At 42.0% G+C, this 23,553-nt stretch overlaps 2 protein-coding genes and 1 pseudogene across 14 annotated transcripts; 2 read left to right on the top strand and 1 right to left on the bottom strand.

Annotated features, from left to right (window-relative positions):
• The first annotated feature begins 1,144 nt into the window (after positions 1-1,144).
• On the top strand, positions 1,145-2,496 carry LOC311491585 (protein mono-ADP-ribosyltransferase PARP15-like; annotated as a pseudogene). Its single transcript has one exon. The product of its transcript is annotated as a protein mono-ADP-ribosyltransferase PARP15-like (transcript).
• A 2,488-nt stretch (positions 2,497-4,984) lies between these two features.
• LOC311491578 (actin, cytoplasmic 1-like) lies at positions 4,985-7,644 on the top strand (the record flags this gene model as incomplete). The annotated part of the gene is made up of 8 exons (XM_084549543.1): positions 4,985-5,107; positions 5,191-5,313; positions 5,530-5,640; positions 5,984-6,068; positions 6,301-6,462; positions 6,611-6,802; positions 7,026-7,207; positions 7,364-7,644. The coding sequence occupies 8 exons, from the start codon at positions 4,985-4,987 to the stop codon at positions 7,505-7,507; spliced, it is 1,122 nt and encodes a 373-aa protein (XP_084405669.1). The 3' UTR covers positions 7,508-7,644.
• A 2,882-nt stretch (positions 7,645-10,526) lies between these two features.
• On the bottom strand, positions 10,527-23,280 carry ogt.1 (O-linked N-acetylglucosamine (GlcNAc) transferase, tandem duplicate 1). Of its 12 annotated transcripts, none has more exons than XM_084549510.1 (22): positions 22,835-23,280; positions 21,127-21,307; positions 20,428-20,671; positions 20,246-20,314; positions 16,760-16,876; positions 16,594-16,673; positions 16,022-16,217; positions 15,777-15,944; positions 15,555-15,655; positions 15,032-15,185; positions 14,819-14,920; positions 14,528-14,725; positions 14,098-14,256; positions 13,882-13,971; positions 13,659-13,784; positions 13,349-13,519; positions 13,113-13,229; positions 12,713-12,883; positions 12,388-12,540; positions 12,028-12,301; positions 11,777-11,900; positions 10,527-11,692 (listed from the first exon to the last, which is right to left on the bottom strand). In XM_084549510.1, the coding sequence occupies exons 1-22, from the start codon at positions 22,869-22,871 to the stop codon at positions 11,512-11,514; spliced, it is 3,213 nt and encodes a 1,070-aa protein (XP_084405636.1). In that variant the 5' UTR covers positions 22,872-23,280; the 3' UTR covers positions 10,527-11,511. The 12 variants fall into 12 exon arrangements, with proteins under 12 accessions (XP_084405636.1, XP_084405643.1, XP_084405641.1 ...); XM_084549517.1 differs by having other exon boundaries at positions 21,127-21,277; XM_084549515.1 differs by having other exon boundaries at positions 12,049-12,301; positions 22,835-23,278.
• Between the last annotated feature and the right edge of the window lie 273 nt (positions 23,281-23,553).

Raw genomic sequence — 23,553 nt, 5'->3', positions numbered from 1 at the left:
GCTTAACCAGCGTGGGACACCGAGCCATTTTCTGATAGATGAATTAATCATCTTTTCTAACTTTTCTACCTTTGACAGGGTAACCTCATAAACTGTTAGCGGCCACATTCCGTTTTTCAACCACACCAAATCTTTCCTTACCATAATCATAAATGAGATCTCCCATTTTCTCCAACTTACTCTCCGCTGTCCCTTTAAGCCTACCTAGCGCACTAACCAAATTGCTATTGATGTCCTCCCACTGCCAACTATCAGCTGCACCTGGCCATTTGATCCTTGATTTCTGACCGCTAATTTTCTCCCTCTTTAGCTAGCTGGCCTCTCTGTCTGCCTCAGTGCTTGTACCTGCCTCAACATTAGGGGTGCTGATGTCCTGCGAACTGTGGGTTACTTCCTGTCGCTGGACTTAATGCACTTCTTAAGAAGTAGCTATCAATGCGGGGTTCCTGTGTTCCCTCTGCCAAGCACTTTTTCCTCCCTTGATGGATTCTGAGGCCCTTCATCGTTGTTATCTTTTGCCAGCCACACACACAAACCTGCTGCTTCTTCCCATCTCCATCTGAAATAGTAGCTTCCAATAACGTGCTTTGCCTACTCAGTGTCAAGTTCATTCCAGCGTCAAAAACCGTGTCAGTCATAGGTGAGTCATCTTCCGCCCCTGCTCTCGCTGACTCTAGGGGTATTTTATCATTAGTCGTCTTTGTAGCAAGGTAGGGTGTAGCGACTTGAATGACAGACTTAAAACATTATGGAATATAACATTAAGGTTTCTAGATTCTGTTCCTTTGAAGTAGGATAGGTAACTCCTCTCATCTGTCCTTTTTAGCAACAGGAGATCCTGTTGATGTTCTTTCAATTTGAGACTTAATTAGATCAGAAAAAGAGAGTGGAAAATTCCTCAGGATTATAATTCTGCGTCCTTTGACTCAGTCGAGGTCCAGAGTTCAGAGAGTGGATCTGCGTGGATCTGTTCAGCATCAGAAAAGGGAGTTTTTCCTTGCCACCGTTGCCTTCAGGCTTGCTCTGGGGGTTTCAGGCCGGGTTTTTGTAAAGCGTCTTGAGACGATTTGTATTGTTATTGACGCTATATAAATAAAATTGAAATTGAATTGAAATTGGCACCTTTACTGCTAAGGTGTAAAGATTGGTCCAACAATGGTTCCAGAGAAGGGGAGAGATAGAGAGGACAACAGGATCCCCTACAGTGGAGCCATCACTAATGTACATTTAGCAGCTTAACCACAAAGAGGCCCCACTTCCAGAAGTCACAATGACGCTAGTTGTGTGGTTGGGATGAATAATGTGTGTGAACTGCGTTGGCAGATTGAACGGGTCCAGAATACGACACTGTGGCAGAGCTACCAGCTGATGAAGAAACAGATGGAGGTGAAGAACAAACACACAAACAATGAAAGGCTGCTGTTTCACGGTACCAGCTCCAAGGCCATCCATCTGATCAACAAACAAGGCTTCAACCGCAGCTACGCAGGAGCACACGGTAAACATGTGAATACTTGTTCCACCAGTGGTTCTGCAGAGTCAGTCTCGGTCTTACTTCACGTTCTTCCTTTGTCCTGTAGGTGCGATGTATGGCAATGGCTCTTACTTTGCTGTGGACCCCATCTATTCAGCTCGTAACTACGCCAAACCCGACACCAACGAATACAGGCGCATCTACCAGGCCAGGGTTCTGGTTGGAGACTTTATCCAGGGAAGACAAGGCTTGATCGCACCTCCCTCTAAAAGCTCAACCAACGCTGCTGACCTGTATGACAGCGTCTCTGATGACGCCACCAACCCAACCATGTTTGTAGACTTCAACGACATCCAGGCTTACCCAGAATACCTCATCACATTCACATGAGCTGCTGTGATCTCAGAGGGAAACTGTTCTGATAGCATGTTACCTGGACTCTGTGCTTTGGTTTGAATTCAGAATAGAGATAATATGTTATGATGTCAAATACAATCACAATAACAATAACGTGTGCCTTTCTATTAAACTCACGCAGAGAAGCTCCATTAACATCTTATAACTCAGTGAACAGCTCACACTGCTCTAGAGTCAGTGAGGATACAGGCAGCCTGAGCTGATGAGGATGGTTTGCACCAGTGGGACTCTTAAAAAATAAAAATGCTTCAGGGAATATTTGGTTCAGATGTGATAGAGGTGAGCCAGGAAACACAGACACAGCTGTGTGAACCTATTGTTTTATATCATAGTGGAAATTTGTTCAAACAAGACAATTGACAATGAAAACAGAAAAAGAAATGTGGTGTGTAATTTCATTAAATTCTAAAAACACAAAACTTGAGAAGAAAAACATTGAAGATAATCCATCTGATCCACAGCAGAGTTTTGATTAAAACAACGTCACTGCAGGAAATCTGTGATTGCATTAATTTGGTTTCACATATAACAAATGTAGAGGGAAAAGTTGCTATATCTAAGTTAAAGGACAGCGGAAATTTTGAAATTTGTTCTTGATTGTTTTCACTGGAGTCTTAAAATCAATAAAGAAGACTTTTGAAAAAGCTGGAAGATGTTTGTTTTTTAACCGCACGCTGTCGTACACTTTAGCCTGAATGAGTCTGGTTAAAGTTAATAATAAAATACTCGAGTTAAACACAATTAACAACTCTGAGACATGTTTATTACAACATAATGACGCATCAAGCTGGAAACATCACCATAAAATAAACCAGCGTTTCACTATATATTGTGACTGTTGAAAAGTGTTTTTAAAAACATGCTAAATTCATTTTATTTGGTGTCCTTACCACAGAGTACTTCTTTGTTTTATTCAACCTTTAAAGAATGTGGGAGATATATAGAAATACCCATCTGATAACTGCAATAAAAAGCAGAAACATTAAAGGTGTTTTCAACGTTTCAGTGAGTCTTGAGCATTTTCAAGACCTGCTGCTGAATACGGCACGGGACTGGGAATATTTGAAGAGGAGAAATAAGTGACATAATTCTGCACCTGCTCATATAATGGTATCTTGCAGTTTCAGCAACACCAAAATACAAAAAATAAATAAAAAAATCGCTGAACTCAAAACAACAACTACTATTTAGTTTAAATTTGGTCTAGAGATACTAATGTCAAATATGCTACGGTCAAGTTTTTTTTTATTTTTTCAGGTCATTTAAAAACATATCTTTATAACCACAAAAGCAAACATATAAATTACAAACCTGTAGTTTTCCCCTGTAGACCGCTGGAGGCTGGAAGGTTTGCAGGGGCTTCACAGGATGGTGTCCATCAAACAAAAAAGAAAATGTGCAGTAAACAAACCCCAGTGGGAAAACTAGACTCACAGAATATAACAGAGTACGGATGACATAAAAAATACTAACATGCATTAAGATAAAATACAGCAATAGAAATAACAATTACATTTAAGATATTGTTATTTTGGCCACGCCTCTTGTCTTCAAGTGAAATGTTGATGGCTGACACTCCTGTGGGAATTTATACCACTCCTACATCTTTGTCATCTACATCTACATATGTTTTTACTTTTGATATCAAACACTGGACTGACTGCATCAGACGGAGTATCAACTACATAAAGCAGGATCATCGATCAGAGTTGTGGACTGAACTGATCCATCAGCAGAACAAGGCTGCTAGTTGACTTGAGTACTGAGGATATAATCAGATGTGATCATCATCTTCAGGTGAGTGTCTGATTCTACTAACATAGACTAACAGAGCTGGAAGCAGCTTTCTGTTCACTCTGACTTTAAACTAGCTGACATCAACACGGAACAACAGTGACTTTAAATAATCAAACTGGCATTTAAAAGGTTAAAGTCCTCAAAATGATTGAATTTTTGGTAGCTTTGTAAAGTGTTAAAGTGGTTTAAGAGATTTATGCAGAAAAATATTAATCAGTAAAGTTTTTATAGCAGTTTTTTGGAAGTGGAGATTTTTGTCCTTTGACTCAAGAGGGTACTAGTTATTAGTACAGTAGATGTTTGATTCAATAAGTCTCACTGTCTTCAATAATTTTTTATGAATTTCTATTGTGTATGACTGTATGTATGGCCACAAACCACAGCTGGACAGTTTTAGTATTACCTAGAGACGACATCATTTATAAATTCCCCCCACGTCTGTAATGCATGTGTTGCATTTGAACAATATAAGAACTGAACTAAAGCTATTGAGCCACTAACCAAGAGTAAACCAGGTTTTTATCCAACAGCTACAAGAAAACATCTATCTGTTAAGTTTACTAAAAGGAGTGACCTATGTACACCAAAGAGGAACAATGACACAAGTTAGCGTTAAGATATTAACTTTGCAAGACCAGTTTCAACCAGTTTCCCCCAATCTGAACTGTCACAACACATCAGAGCAATGTTTTCATTCTTAATTAGAACTGAAACTTCCTCCTGCAGGCTCACACTGACAGACATGATCACCTGCTAATGGTGCAACACATGATAATGAACAGGTTTCCTCCCACGTACTGGTAGCTAACTGTGACCACACGGCTTAGATGGTAAATGATCCACTTATCTACTGTCACTATGTGCTTATCTGGTTTGTCCATTCAGTATTATTGCACTGACATAATCTCCTTACCCTAACCCCAAGATATAGCTGATTCCAACCTTAATCCATCAAGTAACTTCAGCGAGTAAGAAACACAGATGCCTGATAAAAAAAATGACATAAGGCCAATAAGTAATAACTATCTTTGTTGTACTATTAGTTATACATTCACCCTTGCAACAAAGACACTATGGTGAAACAAACGCCTGGTTTCAGAGAGGTCTGCAAACTAATTCCTGCTTGCTACTGTACATTATCGCTGGTCAAGTTTGACTGCAGGCAAAATGATCATCAGTCCACAGGAAATGTTAGAGTAATTTGTTCGTGCATTCTAACTTTGTAGTCATTTACCAACTCTGAAGCATCCATGTTCATAAGAGACTTGGAGATAACTGAAATGTGTCCTTACAGAAATGCAGGACGAGGTCGCTACAGTCGTTGTTGACAATGGCTCTGGGATGATGAAGGCTGGGTTCGCTGGAGACGACGCCCCCCGTTCTGTCTTCTCTTCAGTTATTGGTCACTCCAAGTATCAGGTGGAAGACCAACACAAGTATCACCTGCATCTCAGGACCTTGAATAAAAAAGTACATGACTAAAGCTGTGTTTGTGTGTTCAGGGTGTATTTGAAGGACAGCAGTGCAGCCACCTGGGAAATGAGGCCCAGAACAAGAGAGGCATCCTGAACCTGGAGTACACCATCAACCGCGGCATCGTCACCGACTGGGACAAGATGGAGAAGGTGAAGAAGCTGTTTGTCAAGAGAGTTCACTCGAATGTTTCCCATCCTGTGACCTCTGCCCTTTTCCCCTGGACATTTTTTTTTTTCCTGAGAAGTTAAATCAATAAATCAGTAAAAAGCAGTAGATTCATTTTTATTTATTTATTTATTGCTGTAAATATGACATGAATGTCTGTAGCTTGATACTGACAGACTAACAGCTGTTCCATGGTGCAGATCTGGCATCACACCTTCTACAATGAGCTCCGTGTCACTCCTGAGGAACATCCAGTCCTGCTGACTGAGATTCCATTAAACCGCAAAGCCAACAGAGAGAAGATGATAGAGGTTTGGACTGATCAATCTAAGATGGAAAATGCTGGTTCAAAATCAACTGAGTCCTTGAATATGAAAGGGGTAAATGGAGAAAATAAAAGTTGGAATATGATTTCATGATGCAGAAACTCCAAACCCTCAACACTGGCTTTGATTTGACTAAAACATGAACCCACTTAGGGAGAACTAGCACTTTGGCATCTTCGTCCAAAGTAAACCTGATACTATCAGAATGCATGCCGCCCCCTTCTGTAACAGATAGTGTAACATCCACAAAGAATACCGGACTTTATTGACAAAAAACACAAGGTGTAGGTTTTCTCACTGTGACACTTAACATTTCTCTCTGGTCCAGATCATGTTCGATACCTTTGAGTTTCCTGCCATGTACGTGGCCATCCAGGCTGTCCTGTCTCTGTACGCTTCTGGTTGTACGACAGGTGGGTGACCTCAAACACAACCACTTCACTAAGAGGATGCACAATTGGTTGGAACCAATAAACTTGGTTGACAGGGCCTGAAGGAAGAAGATGAAGGGGATGAGAGAGATATCAAATGCACTGACTTTGCTCTTCAGAAGCTTAAGACCAGACTCAGAGAATTCAGGAAGCTTCTTCTTGTTGTCCCCATAGTTTCTCTAATGAACTGTTACTGGGTGTTTTCTCTCTGCAGGTATTGTGATGGACTCTGGTGACGGTGTCAGCCACACTGTGCCAGTCTATGAGGGCTATGCTCTGCCTCACTCCAGCCTTCGTCTGGATCTGGCCGGCAGAGATCTGACCGACTACCTGATAAGGATCCTCACTGAGAGAGGCTACAGCTTCACCACCACCGGTTGGACACATACACACTGAGTTTTACCTTTTAAGACTTTCTGTAGTTAAGGTGCAACCTTCAACGAGATGCAGCTCCTGGAAGTCTACATGGTTTTCTACCGTCTAAATATTTTACGCAACAGAGATTTTTGATGCTTGATCTGCAGCTGAGCGTGAGATTGTGCGTGACATCAAGGAGAAGTTCTGCTACGTGGCTCTGGATATCGAACAGGAGATGGGGACTGCAGCCTCCTCTTCCTCCCTGAAGAAGCGGTACGAGCTTCCAGATGGACGAGTCATCACCATCAGCAACGAGAGGTTACGCTGCCCCGAGGTGCTCTTCCAGCCTTCATTCCTCGGTTTGTAACAATCTACATAGAACAAACTAGTAGGCATGATGTTTACAGAGGCAGCTTGGGACTAAAGGGTCCCAGGTTTGTATCCCCCGTGTCATGTCTGAGGCTCTGGGCACCACCCAAGTGGCAGTCCGCTCCATGTTTTTTCAGTCCCAGCAGCTTTTTACCATCATCTCTTTCGGAAGTTGACCTGACAAACAACTGGTTACTTGCTCTGTGTGTTTAGGAATGGACTCAACTGGCGTTCATGGGATGATCTACAACAGCATCATGAAGAGTGACGTGGACATCCGTAAGGACCTTTACACCAACATTGTGCTGTCTGGAGGTACCACCATGTTTCCAGGCATCGCTAACCGCATGCAGAAAGAGATCACTGCCCTGGCCCCATCCACCATGAAAATCAAGGTACACTGCCCCAGAGGACAAACTTGTCATTAACCTTTTTCAGCTAATGGAAAGCAATTGAATCAGCACCACATGCATGAAGTGCATCCCCACATGATTGCATGAAATTCTGCCTGCCTGTTTTGTGTCTCACCTGTTTCCTCTCCTCACCTGCAGATCATTGCTCCCCCAGAGAGGAAGTACTCTGTCTGGATCGGCGGCTCTGTCCTGGCCTCCCTCTCCACCTTCCAGCAGATGTGCATCAGCAAGCAGGAGTACGATGAGTCTGGCCCCACCATCGTCCATCGCAAGTGCTTCTAAACTCCTCCACGTCTTCCTCCTCATCATCCTCAACCTGCTTTGTAGACCCCAGAGATAATTTGATGGAACATCTGTTTTCTTTGTCTACCTCTAACCGTGACTTAATGAGCACTCTGTATACCCACCAAATGTTTCTGCAATTACTATTTGGAATGCCAGTTCTAGCCATTCTTTATCAGCCTCTCATGTAACATGCATCATCTGTATCTTGTACTCATTTCTTCTGCTCCCCTCTTCTACCCTGTTTTTCTGTCTCCAGTCTCAAGCAAGTGTTCTGTTTTCATTACAATACCTTCTTTATCCAGATCGTCTTCTCAGCTCACAGAAGTCATATAAAACGTATTATGGTCAGATGGTTTACGGGTAACTGCAGTACTCTCACTCCGTTTACAAACTTTAAGTTCGCCTGACTTTACTTGCACACACGGATGTAATGGGGGGGGGGGGGTCGCGGGGGCACAGGGGGCTAAAACAAGAGGTGTATCTCATGCAGCCAGTGGAGGACTATGATCCCACATTGATTTGGAGTCAATAGATCACATGACCTGGAAGCTATTGAGCTAATATGCTAATATTTTCATATAAAAAGTAATAAAAAATGTTTAGAGAGTTGGGCGGCACAGTGACGAGGTGGTTAGCACTCATGTCTCACAGCGAGAAAGTCCCAAGTTCAAATCCATGGCCCGACTGGGTCCTTTCTGTGTGGAGTTTGTATGTTCTCCCTATGTCTGCGTGGGTTCTCTCCAGGTACTCCGGATCTCTAAACATTCATTCATTCATCTTCCGCTTGTTGTTCCTCTGAAGGGTCGTGGGGTCTGCTGGAGCCTATCCCAGCTGTCATCGGGTGAGAGGCGGGGTACACCCGGAACAGGTCGCCAGTCTATCGCAGGGCTAACACAGAGAGACAGACAACCATTCACACCTACGGCCAATTTAGAATCACCAGTTAACCTAACAAGCATGTCTTAGGACAATGGGAGGAACCCGGAGTACCTGGAGAGAACCCACGTGGACACAGGGAAAACATGCAAACTCCACACAGAAAGGACCCAGTCGGCCCATGGATATGAACTTGGGACTTTCTCGCTGTGAGACATCAGTGCTAAACATCTCGCCACTGTGCCGCCCAAATCTGTATGTAAATGTAAATATCAGCATTTTAGCTCAATAGCTTCCAGGTCATGTGATGAATTGACTCCAAATCATTGTGGGGTCATAGTCCTCCACTAGCTGAATGAGATACACCTCTATTTTTTTTACATTTTAAATCTCTGAATATTTTTTATTCATTTTTTATATGGAAATATTAGCATTTTAGCTCAATAGCTTCCAGGTCATGTCATCTATTGATTCCAAATCAGTGTGGGATCATAGTCCACCATGGGCTGCATGAGACACACCTCTCTTTTTGACATTTTAAATCTCTGAATATTTTTTATTCATTTTTATATGTAAATATTAGCATTTTAGCTCAATAGCTTCCAGGTCATGTCATCTATTGATTCCAAATCAGTGTGGGATCATAGTCCTCCACTGGCTGCATGAGATAAACCTCTTTGTTTGACATTTTAAATCTCACAATATTTTTTATTAATCTCTACTAGTGCAGTGCCCGTCGGAAGTATGTATTCCTATAGTGGGAGCCTACAGGTGCTGTGTATGAGGATTAGTGGAAATATTAGAGCGGAGAAAACCTATTTTACCGATATATTTTACATTTCTTATCCAAACAACGTCAAACTTAGCAATGCACATCTTCGTGCCCGTAGCGAGACACCTGCCCAGTTTCAAATCAATCGGGCCAACGGTTCGCGAGATATGCGTGCCACAGACAGACAGACAGACACACAGACGCTTCTTGATTTATAGATAGATATGTAAATATTAGCATTTTAGCTCAATAGCTTCCAGGTCATGTGAACAATTGACTCCAAATCAGTGTTGGATCATGTTACTACACTGGCTGCATGAGATACACCTCTTGTTTTAGCCCAAAATGTTCTCAATAGCTTTAAACACACAGTATCTCTGCTTTAAATATCCCACATTTTTATTTTGAAAAACGAAAGTCGATACATGCTGTAGCAGTCTTCTATCTTCTATCGCCGTGTGTTTACCGTATAGTCTGTAGTATGGGTACACTTAAATGTTGGAGTGGCTTGCTTGGAGTCGCACTGTACCCTTAGCGAAAAAGAGGTTTACCCAGAGCGAATGTCTGGTGAATATCCAACTTAAAACTAACTTCACTGCGGTAACGTAGCTAACTATACAACTATACAATGACAAACTATAGAAACTGCTCCCACCCTGTACTTTTACTTTAAACTGAAAACATGAATCAAAATTTTAATATACTGCAGCTGATGAACTCAACACTACTTGGCTATAAAGTTGCCTAATAAAAGGGCAATAAGCTCTTTTGAATTTCTGTGCTTAAATGCAGATGATTTTCTTATATTTTTGGTATTTATATAAAATATTGCCAAACTACATTTGTCACCATGATGAATTTAACAACAATGAATGACAGATTTGGTAATGGGACATTCAACTCATTACACCAAGGGTGTTAAACTCATTTTAGTTGAGGGGCCACATACAGCTCAATGTGATCTAAAGTACATCATGAAAATGTTTAAATTTTCTTTAAAAAAAAAAAAGTGCAATTTATAATTTTTTTACCATTTCAGTTTGGATGTTCTGTTCTGTCAACTATTCTGACCAAAACAGTGGACAAATTAGGAATAACAGTTATTTTTGTAGTGCAGATGTCGACTCTTTCTAGGGTGCAGAGGTTAGATCCTCTGGCAGGCCTGTTGTGGCCCGCGGGCCGTATGTTTCACACCCCTGCATTACACCATTAACCTAAAATGCATCTTCTGGAGTATCTGACTTTGTCATAAAACAAAGCACTACCACAGGTTAACACATCACAATCCTTTACTGGCTTTCAAAGTACAGTGACTGGGGTCATGCAACATTTCATGGTTCCTACCAACTGTGTGCCAAACACATGACAGAGGTTTTGCCATCTCTTTATTTTTTATTATATGTAGAGCCTTCTGGCATCATTGACAGCATACAGTTAACGAACAATACAAAAACAAAAACTGCTTAGAAAATACTTACCAAGCCCGCTCCTGGTTTGTGTGATTAAAAAAAAAACAATACCAATTTATGGACTGCTCTGACATCTGAACTTAAATTTAGGCTCTTTTCCGATGACTTAAATGTAGTTCCTTTGTCCGACTTTTTCCAATCACTTGTACAAGCTTAGTGCGACATCAAAATGGGCAACAGCTAATGAATATATCACTGGATTGACAAATAAAAATTGGCATTTGGTGAGGGGGTTGTCTCCGCCTGGACCAGTTCCTCAAAACTTGTACATTTACACACAGCAGTCATTTTTAAGAACAGCTTAAGACGAACTAAAGAGCAGTTGCAATTTATGTTTTACAATTGCATGTTAAAGCTGAAACTGAAACTTAAGTCAGAGTTACAATTTTCATGGTGCAACATTGTCATTTTAAAACACACAACACTCTTAATCCATTTATAAATAGATCAACATGTAATGAAGGCTGGGCATTCTCTCCACGAGCTGCAATGAGTCCTGGATGTACACTGACCAGAGGAGAAAAAAAAAATCCATTGATCCAAGTATTGAAGGAGTAGCAGGGCATTCACAATCCTCTCATGCTCACCAAAGACATATGCTTTGTTTTAGGACAAGAGTCTCAGATGAGCTGCCTGAAAGTCTCAGACTCAGTCTGGCTCCGGAAATTCACATGGGTGATGTCAGGACAAATTTAATATGGGGGAAAATATGTGAACATGTGTAGGCTCCTTCAGAATAAGAGTCCTATAATTGGTAAATGAGAGACAGAGACGATCATTCAAGGAAAAGGGGCTGGAGTGGAAACTGACCATTCAAACTAGGATGCTGATAATGGTTAAGAACGATTGGGGTTGAAGGGAGAAGAAATGGACGTGCTTCCAGTTCAGGCATTCTCGCTGGTTTCTACTGTCTGGAATTTGACCAGGGGTTCTGGCTTGTTGCCGTTGCTGTAGTGCTCCCACATCTGCAAATAGAGCCTCTCCAGGTCGATTGTGTACTGTTTGGTGTTGAAGAGGGGACTGCAGATTCGCTGCTTCCAGACACGTGCTCTGACCATCTTCAAGCTGCAGGAGAGAAAACAATGATCAGAAATGGCATTTGACACACAGAAAGGACTTTTTAAGGTGGCCATTTAAATTTCTACTCACTATTCCATGTCAGAGCCCAGTTTGACTGCTATGTCTTCATAATCCTGGCGACTCTGGGCTATTAGTTCAGGGCAGCCCAGACAGTTGAGCTGTGAGGCAGCCACACGGGAGGCAAGGGTCTCGCCTAAAAAGATTTTAAATTAATTTGAGATTAAAACTTGACATCATAACAGGTTTTCATAAGAAAATAAAATTGTTGCAATGAATTTGTATTATAGCAGTAATTCGTAACCAAGTGTTTTAAGACTTACTTAATCCTTTAGTACCCTCACCTGGCATAGTGACCATGGGTGTTCCAGCCCAGAGCACATCCATGCCTGTGGTGTGACCATTGCACAGGGGGGTGTCTAGGCACACATCAGCAAGCTGGCCCCTTCTCACGTGCTCCTCCTTGGGGGCCACAGGAGAGAAAATGATGCGAGAGCCAGGCAGACCCATGTTCTGAGCATACTGCTGGATGTTGGGCTCGCCAACAGCGGGGAAGCGAAGAAGCCACAAAACACTGTTGGGCACACGCTTCAGGATCTGCAGAAACAAAAAATATTTACTCAAGTTTGTGATAAAGTACAGAGCTGAGGATACCTGCAGAGTTTTTGTTAAAATGAACTTACATTAGCCCACATCTGAAGAGTAGGGGGGTCAATCTTGTAGAGCTGGTTGAAGTTGCAGTACACAATGGAGTCCTCTGGGAGGCCGTACTGCGAGCGAGTTGTCACAACAATTGTGCGTGGCACCTCCTCCCCAGTGGCAGCTTTGTTATTGATCTAAGATGCAGAACAATTATTATTATTTTTAATACAGTCGCCTTGAAACTCATGCCTTCAAGTGTTTCTAAGAGTGACAGGTCTGTAGTAAACAGCTGAAAAAGCAAACTTAATGTATTGTCCCTCTCAATTTTTGCATTTACACAGAAAAGTATGGCCGAGTTAGACATACCTGCGTGGTCGCCAGGCCGTTGCTGACAGTGAAGCCATTGATGGTGACTTGGATTTGGCCTTGGTTGATCATGTTGATGATTGCTTCAGCTGCCGTGTTCATGGGGATTACTGGCATGGACAGAGCTCCATTTGTGTCCCCAACAGATTCCTGGTTGTTGTCACACTTCATCTGGGCACAGAGTAGAGTTTGAGGTTAAATACACATTTACATCATTTTATCAGAACTGAATGAGCAGCTATTGTAAGCTGTTCTTACTAACATAACTCAAGACAAAGTGATTTTTTTCTTCAGTTGTCACAATCAATAGTCAACGATATATCATAAACAAACAGTCAAAGTACACACACTAAGTAAACACGCTTGGTTAGTTAAGGTGCAGGTAAAATTCCTTACTCACCTTTATCACTTTGACATCTGGCAGACTGTCCAAGAAGGCCTTCAGATCAATGCCATTAAGAACAATGCGGTTGTCAAAAATGTGTCCATTGGACTTGAAATCAATCACTGCCTTTTTCTGTGAGACAAATAAAAGAAAGCAAATGTTACCACGCTGTGGTTATAGTTGTCACCAGGGTTTCTCTTACTTCAGTAAACATTTACTGAAATAAGCTCAAATATTGAAAACCAACAAACCTTGAGATGAGGGAACATGTTGGCATGGTCTCCAATGAAGAAAGTATTGGGCATGTAAGCGAGTTTCTCAGAATACTGCTCAGCGACTTCTATGGGAGATGTTTCTTTGTCAGTGATGATGTAGTCCATGAAAGGAGCTCCACTGGTTCCGGGGTAACCCAGCCACATAGCCTGTTCAACAGATAGAAACATTTAATTGTGTTTCTATGACTAGGCTGCATGTCAACATAAAGATGCAGTTATCTACAAAGGTCGCATTTATCCGCATAATAAAACTTGATGCCTATCAGCAATCACGCGGAGGTCTAACCTGAACGGGGGCAGGGCGCAGGGCAAACAGCTCATTTCGAGCTCCCTTGGTGTATCCGTTCATGTTGACCAGGATGTGGATTCCATCCTGGTGAATACGATCAGCTGCCTTACCATTGCAAGGAATCTGGATTGAAAAGGAAACGGTTTATGTATAAATATCTTTTTGGCATTAAGCAAGACAAATCTTGACAAAAATATCAACTCCAGGTCTTAACAATTACCTGTGAGAGGTCTGTGAAATGGTGAGCTTCTGCCACCACTTTCACTCGGAAGTTAGTGCTATCGTCAGGGCTGAGGGCGTAGCAGAAGACCTTAGGAAAAAAAAAGTATAAATCAATGTGTATCAATTTATAATTAAGAGGAGACCTTATTATAAGCACTATATAACTGGAAGGTGTGTAATTCTGAGATCTGAAATTAGAATAAAAATGACCTACCTCAAATTTCTCAGGATTGTGCATTCCAGGAATGGACTGCATCAGGTGGGACGTTGGGTGGTTGCCAAAGTCAGAGCTGACGTAGCCAACACGCAGACGTCCATTACTGGCCTTCAGGTCCTTAGGATGCTCGTAAGGAGGTTTGTGCAGCGCATTAATCTGTGAAATAAGCAATGGTGTTAGAAAACTATGAACAGAGCCAACTCTACAAAGACTATGGTAAATTAACTGTATAAAAACATGGACAAATACTAAACCATAGAACAGCACTGGTTTTCCACCAGATCCTCATCCCCAGCAAGCAATCGAATCACTCCCAGATTGTTTCCAATTTTCCAGAATCTTGCCCACTCCCTATGATTCCTTACCTTGCATATGCCACCTTCCACCACCTTCCAGCTCCCAAAAATATAAATTAAAAGTTACTTGCTTTCATCATTTTGTGTACCTTGTCCAGGCAAAGGTTTCCGTGGCGTTCGGCAATGGCCTTGCGGAAGTTGTGAGAGAGTGGATACAGCATGCTGTGGTGTGGGTGCACTGATGGCAAGCGATTCTTATCCAGCTGGTCAGCCACAATGCTCACAAGCTTTTTCATCCGCTCATCATAGTCCGTCCAGTCACACACAATCTGGAAAACAGATAAGAAAACAAAAAGTCAGAATATCTAGTCAAAAATATATGTAACTGTTGAATATTCGGAGAATTATTAGCATATAAAAACCTGTAGGCAGTGTGCCAAGTTGCAGTACGCATCAGGGAAGTCTGGCTTGAGCTTCAAGGCTGTTCGATAAGATGCAATGGCCTCTGGGATGTTTCCAGAATCCTTATAAATACATGATGCAAAAATCAAAATATGCAAAAACAGTAACAAACAAATGACAAGGTCCAACACAGCTTTGAATCCAATAATAAAATAATATGCAAAATATCCTACCTTGTGGATAGAGGCCAAATTGCTGTGAGCATCAGCAAAGGCAGGGTTGATCTGGATGGCACGGGTGTAGCACTGCAGCGCTCCCTGAACATCTTGCATTTCCTTCAGTGTATTGCCCATGTTCGAGTAGGCATCAGCAAATGTGGGGCTGATTCTGAAATCAATGACAACAGTTTAAGCACTTGAATAATAATATCACGTCTTGTATTTAAAAAAAAGTCTACATCGTGTCGTAAGATTTATGATCATTTACTTTAAAATACAGAGCACATAGAGAAAATAAACCACCAGGGTGTAAATGTACAGAACTTGTGGGGTTTACAGCCTGTGTTGTGTGGGATTTTCTTCATATTGATGCAAAAGTACCACTGTTCAATAGTTGTAATGATGCACAATCATGAACACGTCCAAAGTACAAATGTACTGCTGATTATGACATTAACTACTGAGGGCCAATTATGCAATGAGTACTGCATAATCAGAGGCCCAAGGCTGCAGGTAACTGTAGCATTTATTTACAAACCTGATGGCCTCCTTGTAGTGCATAAGGGCTTCTTGCAGTTTTCCTTGCTGCTGCAGGACACTGGCCAGGTTCGAGTGAGCTGCTGCAAACTCTGGGAACACCTAATGAAAAACCAAGTGTTACTAAGAAAATCAATACTTGGTTAACATGCTCACATTATCAGTGACCGTTTTGTTTAACAAACTAGTTCAGAGAGAGAGAAACAGCCGACTCTTGACGCACCTCTAAGGCTTTTCTATACAGCTGAACTGCCTCCTCGATGTTGCCCTGCTCACGCTTGATGTTGGCCAGGTTGTTTAGGGAGTCGGCATGTGTTGGACACAAACGCAAAGCTGTGTTGTAGCACTCCTCTGCTTCAGACACCTGGAAAAGACAATGCCGTTGGAAAGTCTACACTTAGTATAACTAAATGACTTAAGGGCACCAAAGTAGTATTCAAGATTTTGGGAAACTCAAATGCGCATTACATTGCCTTTCTCCTTTAGAGCATTTGCCAAATTGCAGTAGGCATCAGGAAAGTGGGGCTGCAGTTCAATCGCCCGACGGTAAGTGTCAATAGCGAGGTCAATGAGGCCTTGCTCGTAGTAGACACAGGCCAGGTTTCCATGGACAACTGCATGGTTGGGACTAAGACTCAGGGCTCTCAGGTACCCAGCCACAGCTCTAAAAACACAAGACAAGTCATGGTTACAAAATATGCTCAGGAACAGTCCATTAAAGCCCTCATCATTTTATATAACTTCTTACAAGTCATAAGGGGATTAAACAATATCAACTTGTAAATGTTTACTGCTTACTATTTAAAGCACCTTTAATGGGTTTGCTTTCTAGCAAAGACGGCAGTTTGTTTTTTTTATGTTCAGTAAATCTGCCCTGCCCAACGGTACAAGAGCAACACAGACAGGGAGGGGCTGAAACTGACAACGTTCTTGACTCATTCTAATTCTACATGAGGTGTGTTAGGGTGGTGCATCTGAATGGAAAAGTTTAGACATGAAGTTGCAATGCAGTCTAAAACTGTGCCATGATTCACACTCACCTGTCAAAGATGCGAGCTTCCTTCAAAACATTGCCTAAATTGATGTAGGCGTCAAGGAAATTGGGGTCCAGAGTCACTGCCTAAAAATTTAAATCAAGTTTATAACATGAATCCACACACGAACATGCAAAACAGTTGTAGAACTGGAAAAACAATGAGAACTGACCTTTTCAAAGTGATGTATGGCAAGCCAGATCTCTCCTTGGGCATTGAACACACAGCCCAAGTTGCTCCAAGCCACTGCAAAGTTGGGCTGAGTCTCAATGGCTTTCAGGTAACAAGCCTTCAATGGGTTTATAATAAAAAAATAAACAGGAAAGGAGGAGAGGTAGAATGGAAGAGGTATAGTGTGTAGAAGGGAGGAAAAGGGATTGGAAAATAAAAATAAATAGAAGATTGAGAATAAAAGTAAGAAAAAACAAAAAGGGCAGAGAAAGCAAAATTAGTGACAATTCTCCAAGATGGCAAAAAGTGAGTCTACAGCATGGGCTTGCGTGCGCGAAAGTCTGCGGCGCAAAGCTGCATTGCTTTTTCCTACGCTGCGCGGATCCAACCAACACCCACACATACGTCTTCATCCTACAGTTATGACCATTTTGTAACCAAATATGGTTGTTTCTACACCCTGTATAGCCCGTTTCCCTCTGATAATATCAATGATGATTGGTTATAACCTAAGCTAGGAAATTTAATATTGAGATATAACAAATATCACTGCTATATGTTCAGTGTGTATTTAATGTTGCCATGATCTCTCACAACCTAGGATGCTGGACAGTTTGTGCAAGTTATGGTCCCTGTAATGCATGCGCAACAAACGCGAGCACGTTGTGTGGGTCTATTACCACCACCACCACAATGCACCATGTAACGCCGCTTGCCTAACCTTGCCCTTGGCAAAGGTCATTACTTCGCTGCTGCGCTTGCTGAATGGCCAGATGAAACAGCTGAAGACCAACAACCCCTGGCAGAACACCTGCTACACCAGACTGGCACACGCTTGGCGCCCATGAATTATCTCAGACTGTTAGAGGTGAGGGATCAACCAGTGACTAAGTGCAACGTCAGGGCAATTTGTACACAACCAATAAATAACAGAAATTGACATCACTGGATTAGTAAAAAGTATTTGGTGTAAACGACAAAGTAAGTATTTTTCAAAATGCCAATTGATTCTGAGATTTGGGGGCCCTTGGGAGCGAGGCTGGTTCTAAATGGGGAGAGGTCAGCAACCAACAGGCCAAAGGGAATGAAGGGGGTAGGGGTCGCATGCTTGCGCTTTCCGCCATTTTGGTCGCTTGGAGGGTATCGCTGCGCAGCCCCTGCGCTACTGTAGACTCACAGCGCGTCTGCATCATCATCAGAACGCTGCAACTCCAAATAAAGAAGGGAAAAACAAAACAAACCAGGAAAAATAACCAACATGTAAGAGTTAGATGTTTCTTACTTGTTTTTCACGATTATTGCTTCCAAATCGAAGTTTCTTTTTACTTAATATAGAATTGGGTAATTAGTATAGCAAATTTTAAGAAGAGTTCTGTTACTTTATTTCTTTTGCTCTTCAAAGGTAGCCACAAGACAGAGGAGCTCAAGCATGAAGTGAGGTTGTTTTTCTTTTGTTGGCATTTACAAACCCGTTACCATATTTTTGGACTTTGTCAGAGTGGTGGCCGCAGCTGGCTGGAAGAAGAGGAGAGGACTGAGGCTGCCCTAGTGTTCCTTTCCGCCAGGCACCTACGCAGGAATAGTGTCACCCACCTGAAACCTTCTAAATAACAATATCAGTTGTGGAAAAACCAAAAGAGACAAAATCAGAAAACAAGAACGTTAGTAAAAGTTTTCAAACAATACATTCTTTTCTTAATATGGAAATAAAACACGTTCTTCCAAATCACAACAAACATAAAAACTATACTACTAGTTTTAGTTTTCATTCATGCAATGAATGTTCTTTTTTTTTTTTTTTTTAAATCAAAGAAATGTTCTAATGGTAACTGGGAGGGAAGAAAGGCTTTGATGTGTACAGTTTATCAAAGACATATAGTCAAGCTTCCAGTTGTCCTTCAATTCAGTTTTCATATCAAACTACAGGAGGGCAGTTACTGGCTTGATCTTGCCCAAATGAACTGATCCCATTTAGTTGGGAATGATATTACATATTTGAAGGAAAAGGGAAGAAGTATTAATCATTGCTTTTCTTTTGTTCTTTTAGCATTTGCATGAAATATTTTTAAAACTTTGATTTCTTTATCCTGGCCTGCTTTCTTGGATCCTGGCCAATGGGTAGGGAGAAAAGTCTGTGGTTTCATTATTTGTATCTAGAAGCCTCCACAGCTCTGAAATAAAGAGGTCAACGCTGTTGCTGCGCGTGCTTCTGTCTTTCTAACCCAGCATCTGACGCAGGCGGTGGAGTACAAATAGCGAGTTGTCTGCCTGACACGACTGAGATCACCTCAGAAAAGGTACTTGAGAATTGGCTCTCTTAAACCCACACACTATTGAAGAACAGTGGATATCAGAACTGATAGCCAGCTGGATAAAACCTTTATTACTAAACCTATTCACAAAACATGATGATGTGTGCATAAAAAGCACTGCTATTCTGTGCTTGAGCACTTTCCACATGAAGGGCAAAAGTCAGGAAGACAACTCTAAGCGCGCACACTCCACCGATCCTCAGCGAGCGCGCGGGGGGTGGAGCGACAGAGCAATGGAGCTTGTGACCCCTTGATGCTCCTCCCCACTCCTTTACCCCCCTCTAGCATGAAATAAGATGGCCTGTAACCAGCGGGACAACTCCATGTCTCCAGATTAACCCAACCCAGGAAACCCCCCGTAATATAGACACATGTTACAGGGCCAACTGAAGTGTAACACATGGGCAAAACCCCCACACTGGCAGCAACTGTGCTGACAGTGAACGGAGAAGAAAAGTCATTGGGCACTTTATAAACAACCTAGGAGTATACTGGTACGGTTAGAAACCATCTTATCTTTTGCACTGCAAAGATAACTAGCTTCTCATCAGTTCATATATTCTTCAAAGACCGAGCCAGCATTTTCCCTCCAAAGTCAACTTTATGAAAATGCATGGCCCAGGTTGGATTCGCTGTGTAAATTTAAAGACTCCAGCCTTTCTTCCTGAGAGGGAAGGGAGGGTGAGGGGGTGGGGAGGCTGACCTCTGATTAAGGTCAGTATAATGCAAAAGACTTTGGGACAAATGTTATGTGTATACTATACTGCAAAACTAAAAAAACATGAAGCTGTCTAAAAAGTACTCAACAAAAAAAGTTGTGCATACTATGACTTATAAAAAAATATATATAAATATATATACACTCAAAACCTGATTGCCTCATTCCAGTCCAATACTCCCAAAAAGTTTTTCGCTAAGCCGGGAGTGAGTAGCTCGGTGCAGCTCTTGAGAAATGAGGGGATGCTACCATTTTCAGTCCTTCACTTAGCCAGGGGGGTTGAACTGAAGGGACTCCATGTATTTTAAAAAAGTCAAAGGGTAAAAAGGAATAACTTCTATGCCCTGAGAAGGTGACACTAAAAAACAAAAATGTATGGGCTCAGAAAGTAACATAATCTACAACAAAAATACAAACAACACACATATAGTGAAACGCCAACCCGATGTAACATTACCTTGGCCTCTTCCAAACGCCCAAGGGCTTTAAGCAAATTGCCCAAGTCACTGCGCACACAATAGAGATCCTACAAAATACACAAGAATAAAAAAATATATATTAGTCCATTAAACTCCACATTTACCATACTGGCAGATTTGCTGTCAATTTTATAATTTCAATATATGACATATCACTTACAGGGTTATACTGTAATGCAGAAACATAAGCCTGCACTGCTCCCTCCATGTCTCCTGCGGCCACCAGAGCTGCTGCCAGGTTGATGTATCCATCAATAAAATCAGGCTTCAGTCTCAGAGCGTGGCGATAATGCTCTATAGCCTCCTGCAGTTGCCCGCGTTCCTTGTACACGTTCCCCAGGTTGGAGTAAGCCTCGGCCAGCATTGGGTTCTGCTTGATGGCTAAGGTACTGAAGTGAGCTGACCTGCAGGGCCAAAATGGATACACAACAGTTATCCTACAGAATGGGGAAGGGCTGGCACGATTAGCTTGATGTGCTGTGCAGTGGCAACAACAAGGTGCAAGAGATGAAAAGAAGAGACTTGTTTAAGGTTTGTAATTATTAAGAGCATATCAATTTATCATTTCAGAATTTGTGTGAATATTGGAATTAAGGAATTATAAAGGCATTAACAACACATAACATCCAAAACCTTCACCACGGCACCTGTAAAGCAAGGATATGCCACCACCAGAAACTTATTAGAATCACAAGGGGACAGAATAAGACCACATTCAACCATGTAGCGGTACTTCCAGGCGCTTCAAAGGGACTCCCCAGACCAGATGTGCACACTCAAAGCCAGAAGACCCATTATTCTCTGCTACTTCAACAACACATACTCAGTGTGCGTTGAGCTCCCACCCACAACACCTCACCTGTCGAGTCTTCGGCACTGGAAATGGATGGAGGACAGGAGCAGCAGCACGCCTGTATTATCAGGCTCCTGCCTCCACAGCTGCATGCAGTGGCGCTCAGCTGCCTCAAAATCTCCTGACTGATACTCCCGGTGCGCCAGCTCAGCCAACCCTTGGAAGGAAAGCATACGTTTTGTTGGTTCTGGAGCACCAACACAACCCAAGGAGGGGGAAAACAACATGTTAGAGGTGATGGAAGAAATTAAATCAGACAAATGAAAACAAAAAATTAAAAAAAAGATGACATTTTCATTGAAGAATAATGAATAATAACTGGAACTCAACAGAAAACAACACAATAGGCAAAATCAGAGCAGGTGGTGAAATGCATGTTGGGGAATTCTGCTATAATATTAAATTGTTGGGGTAACAATTTCATAAAATATATTGTTGTCTTAGAATGTAAAATTATCAGTACATTACAGAGCAGACAAACTTTATAGAGTTGCAGTGCATATTCTTGCGTGTTCGTTATCTTTTGTCATATGTACTGACACTATAATTTCTGCCCGTAGAGTGGAAACAATGAATGAAATGAAAAGACAAAAACATGTCGACGAATGATACAAAGGGGGGCATTTACAACGCCTTCATGTTTTAACAAAAGCAACACCCAACATTTTCCTGGCACACATTACAAAAACTCTTGAATTATTGTATTTATCCACTTGAGTTTCATGTTATAAAAATTATTTTAAGAGATAAATTTGAAAATGTTGACATTCGTGTGCCTCACAGTGTCATCTGAGGTCAGCTTACTCAGGGTGTGGCACAGAGATATTGAAAGCAAAGGGCAGATATAAATACAAACTGTACAGAGGAGTGGTTTGGGGACATTCCTCCACCATTAATGCCAACGCAAACACTAGGATTGCAGTAGATCTGGTTCATCCATCTGTGTCAATATAACGTGATTATGCTTGTAAAGAAGATGGATGTATAGTGAAGAATAATTGCACCGCCTAACGACAATGCACGACTTGACAGGCAGGTGAAATGCAGTCAATGGCCGCAAGATACTAGGTAGTTTTTGGGATCAAGTCTTTTCAGCTATTGGCGCCAAGCGGCGATGCCTTCACTGTCACTAAGTTAACCACAGGACGCTGCAGTGCCCTCGGTGTATCTAACGGCTGGTAGCTTGAGAGCGTTATCTGAATAAAACGCGGTGGCGTTTTAAAATCGAGGCAGCCATTTTTTTTTTTTTTTTTTTTCCTGGTCACAAATTAACAACGGCATTTTCATTTCCTCCTTCGCCAATAAACCTGACGTCACAACACGTTTCGATTTAACCCATTGCGGAAAAAAAAAAAAACGCAATCAAACGCTTATATAACAAATATCGTTAACACATGTCTACACAGTGTCCGTAAACGTGACACCGGCAGACCATTATAAACGCTAGCGGCTTCAAATTATGCTAACGTTACCTTTGGTTCTCTCGCAGTCGGTGTGGGAGGGACACACATTAGGGCCTACGTTTGCAGCACCTTCCTGGTTATTAATATCACCCGAAAGCCACTGAAAGGCCCTGGTTACGTTGCTTTTTCTCATTTTAATACATTCAACTTGTTAGACACCATCTTTTTTAACGCGACATGAAACGTAGCCTCGCCATCGCCAGCTTGCTAGGTTACCATCTATCTAGTCGTTTTAACAAGAGGCAACCAACCTGTGCTGTCAGCCACATTTCCCACCGAGCTCGCCATCTCCTCAGTCTTCGTGTCTTGCACGGTGGTCGTCAACGTGTCTTCTGGCAGGTAACGATTTCAGAGAGAAATTGGCGACGGGTCGTCGTTATTGTCGGCTGCGGCAAACACGTTGCCCGACGAGCTAAGTCGCTAGCTAACCTAACCTATGACTTTTCCCGCACTGTGTACAGCGCTGAGTAACTGTGTAGCGATGACTAGTGTATAGCCAGGTGATAATTAATCAACTAACTTCGTTACGATAAGCTATTTTACTCGCTGGCATGAAAATAACTGCTGTTTACTGGCTCAGGCTGGTGTCCTCTTCTCAACAAAGCAGCTACAGAACATAAAATGGCGAAATGGGTGGAACTTGTTTTTTGAGAGAAACTAGGTCCGGACATCGCCATTACGAGAAAACACGAGTAAAGTTGTAATAAATGTGGCAATTTAGTAAACAGTGCCAATTCATAGGATGAGTGTCTGAAGTACTGTTTCCGAACCACGCGTTATAAATGTGATTTATGTGAAATAAACCGATGGAGAAGGAGAATGCGCGGAGGGACACATTGGTGCAGTGAGGCAGAGTGCGAACGGGGAAAGGCAGCACCTGCTTCAAAGATTCATGAGATGAGTTTCCTGTAGGTTGCAACGTTTATTTTCACAAGCTGCAAATTATGTCTGCAACATTGTTAGGTAACAG

This window comes from Chelon labrosus (assembly GCF_963514085.1).
Source record: "Chelon labrosus genome assembly, chromosome: 8".
In the NCBI taxonomy this organism is placed as follows: domain Eukaryota; kingdom Metazoa; phylum Chordata; class Actinopteri; order Mugiliformes; family Mugilidae; genus Chelon; species Chelon labrosus.
This window is presented reverse-complemented; position numbering and strand designations above follow the sequence as displayed.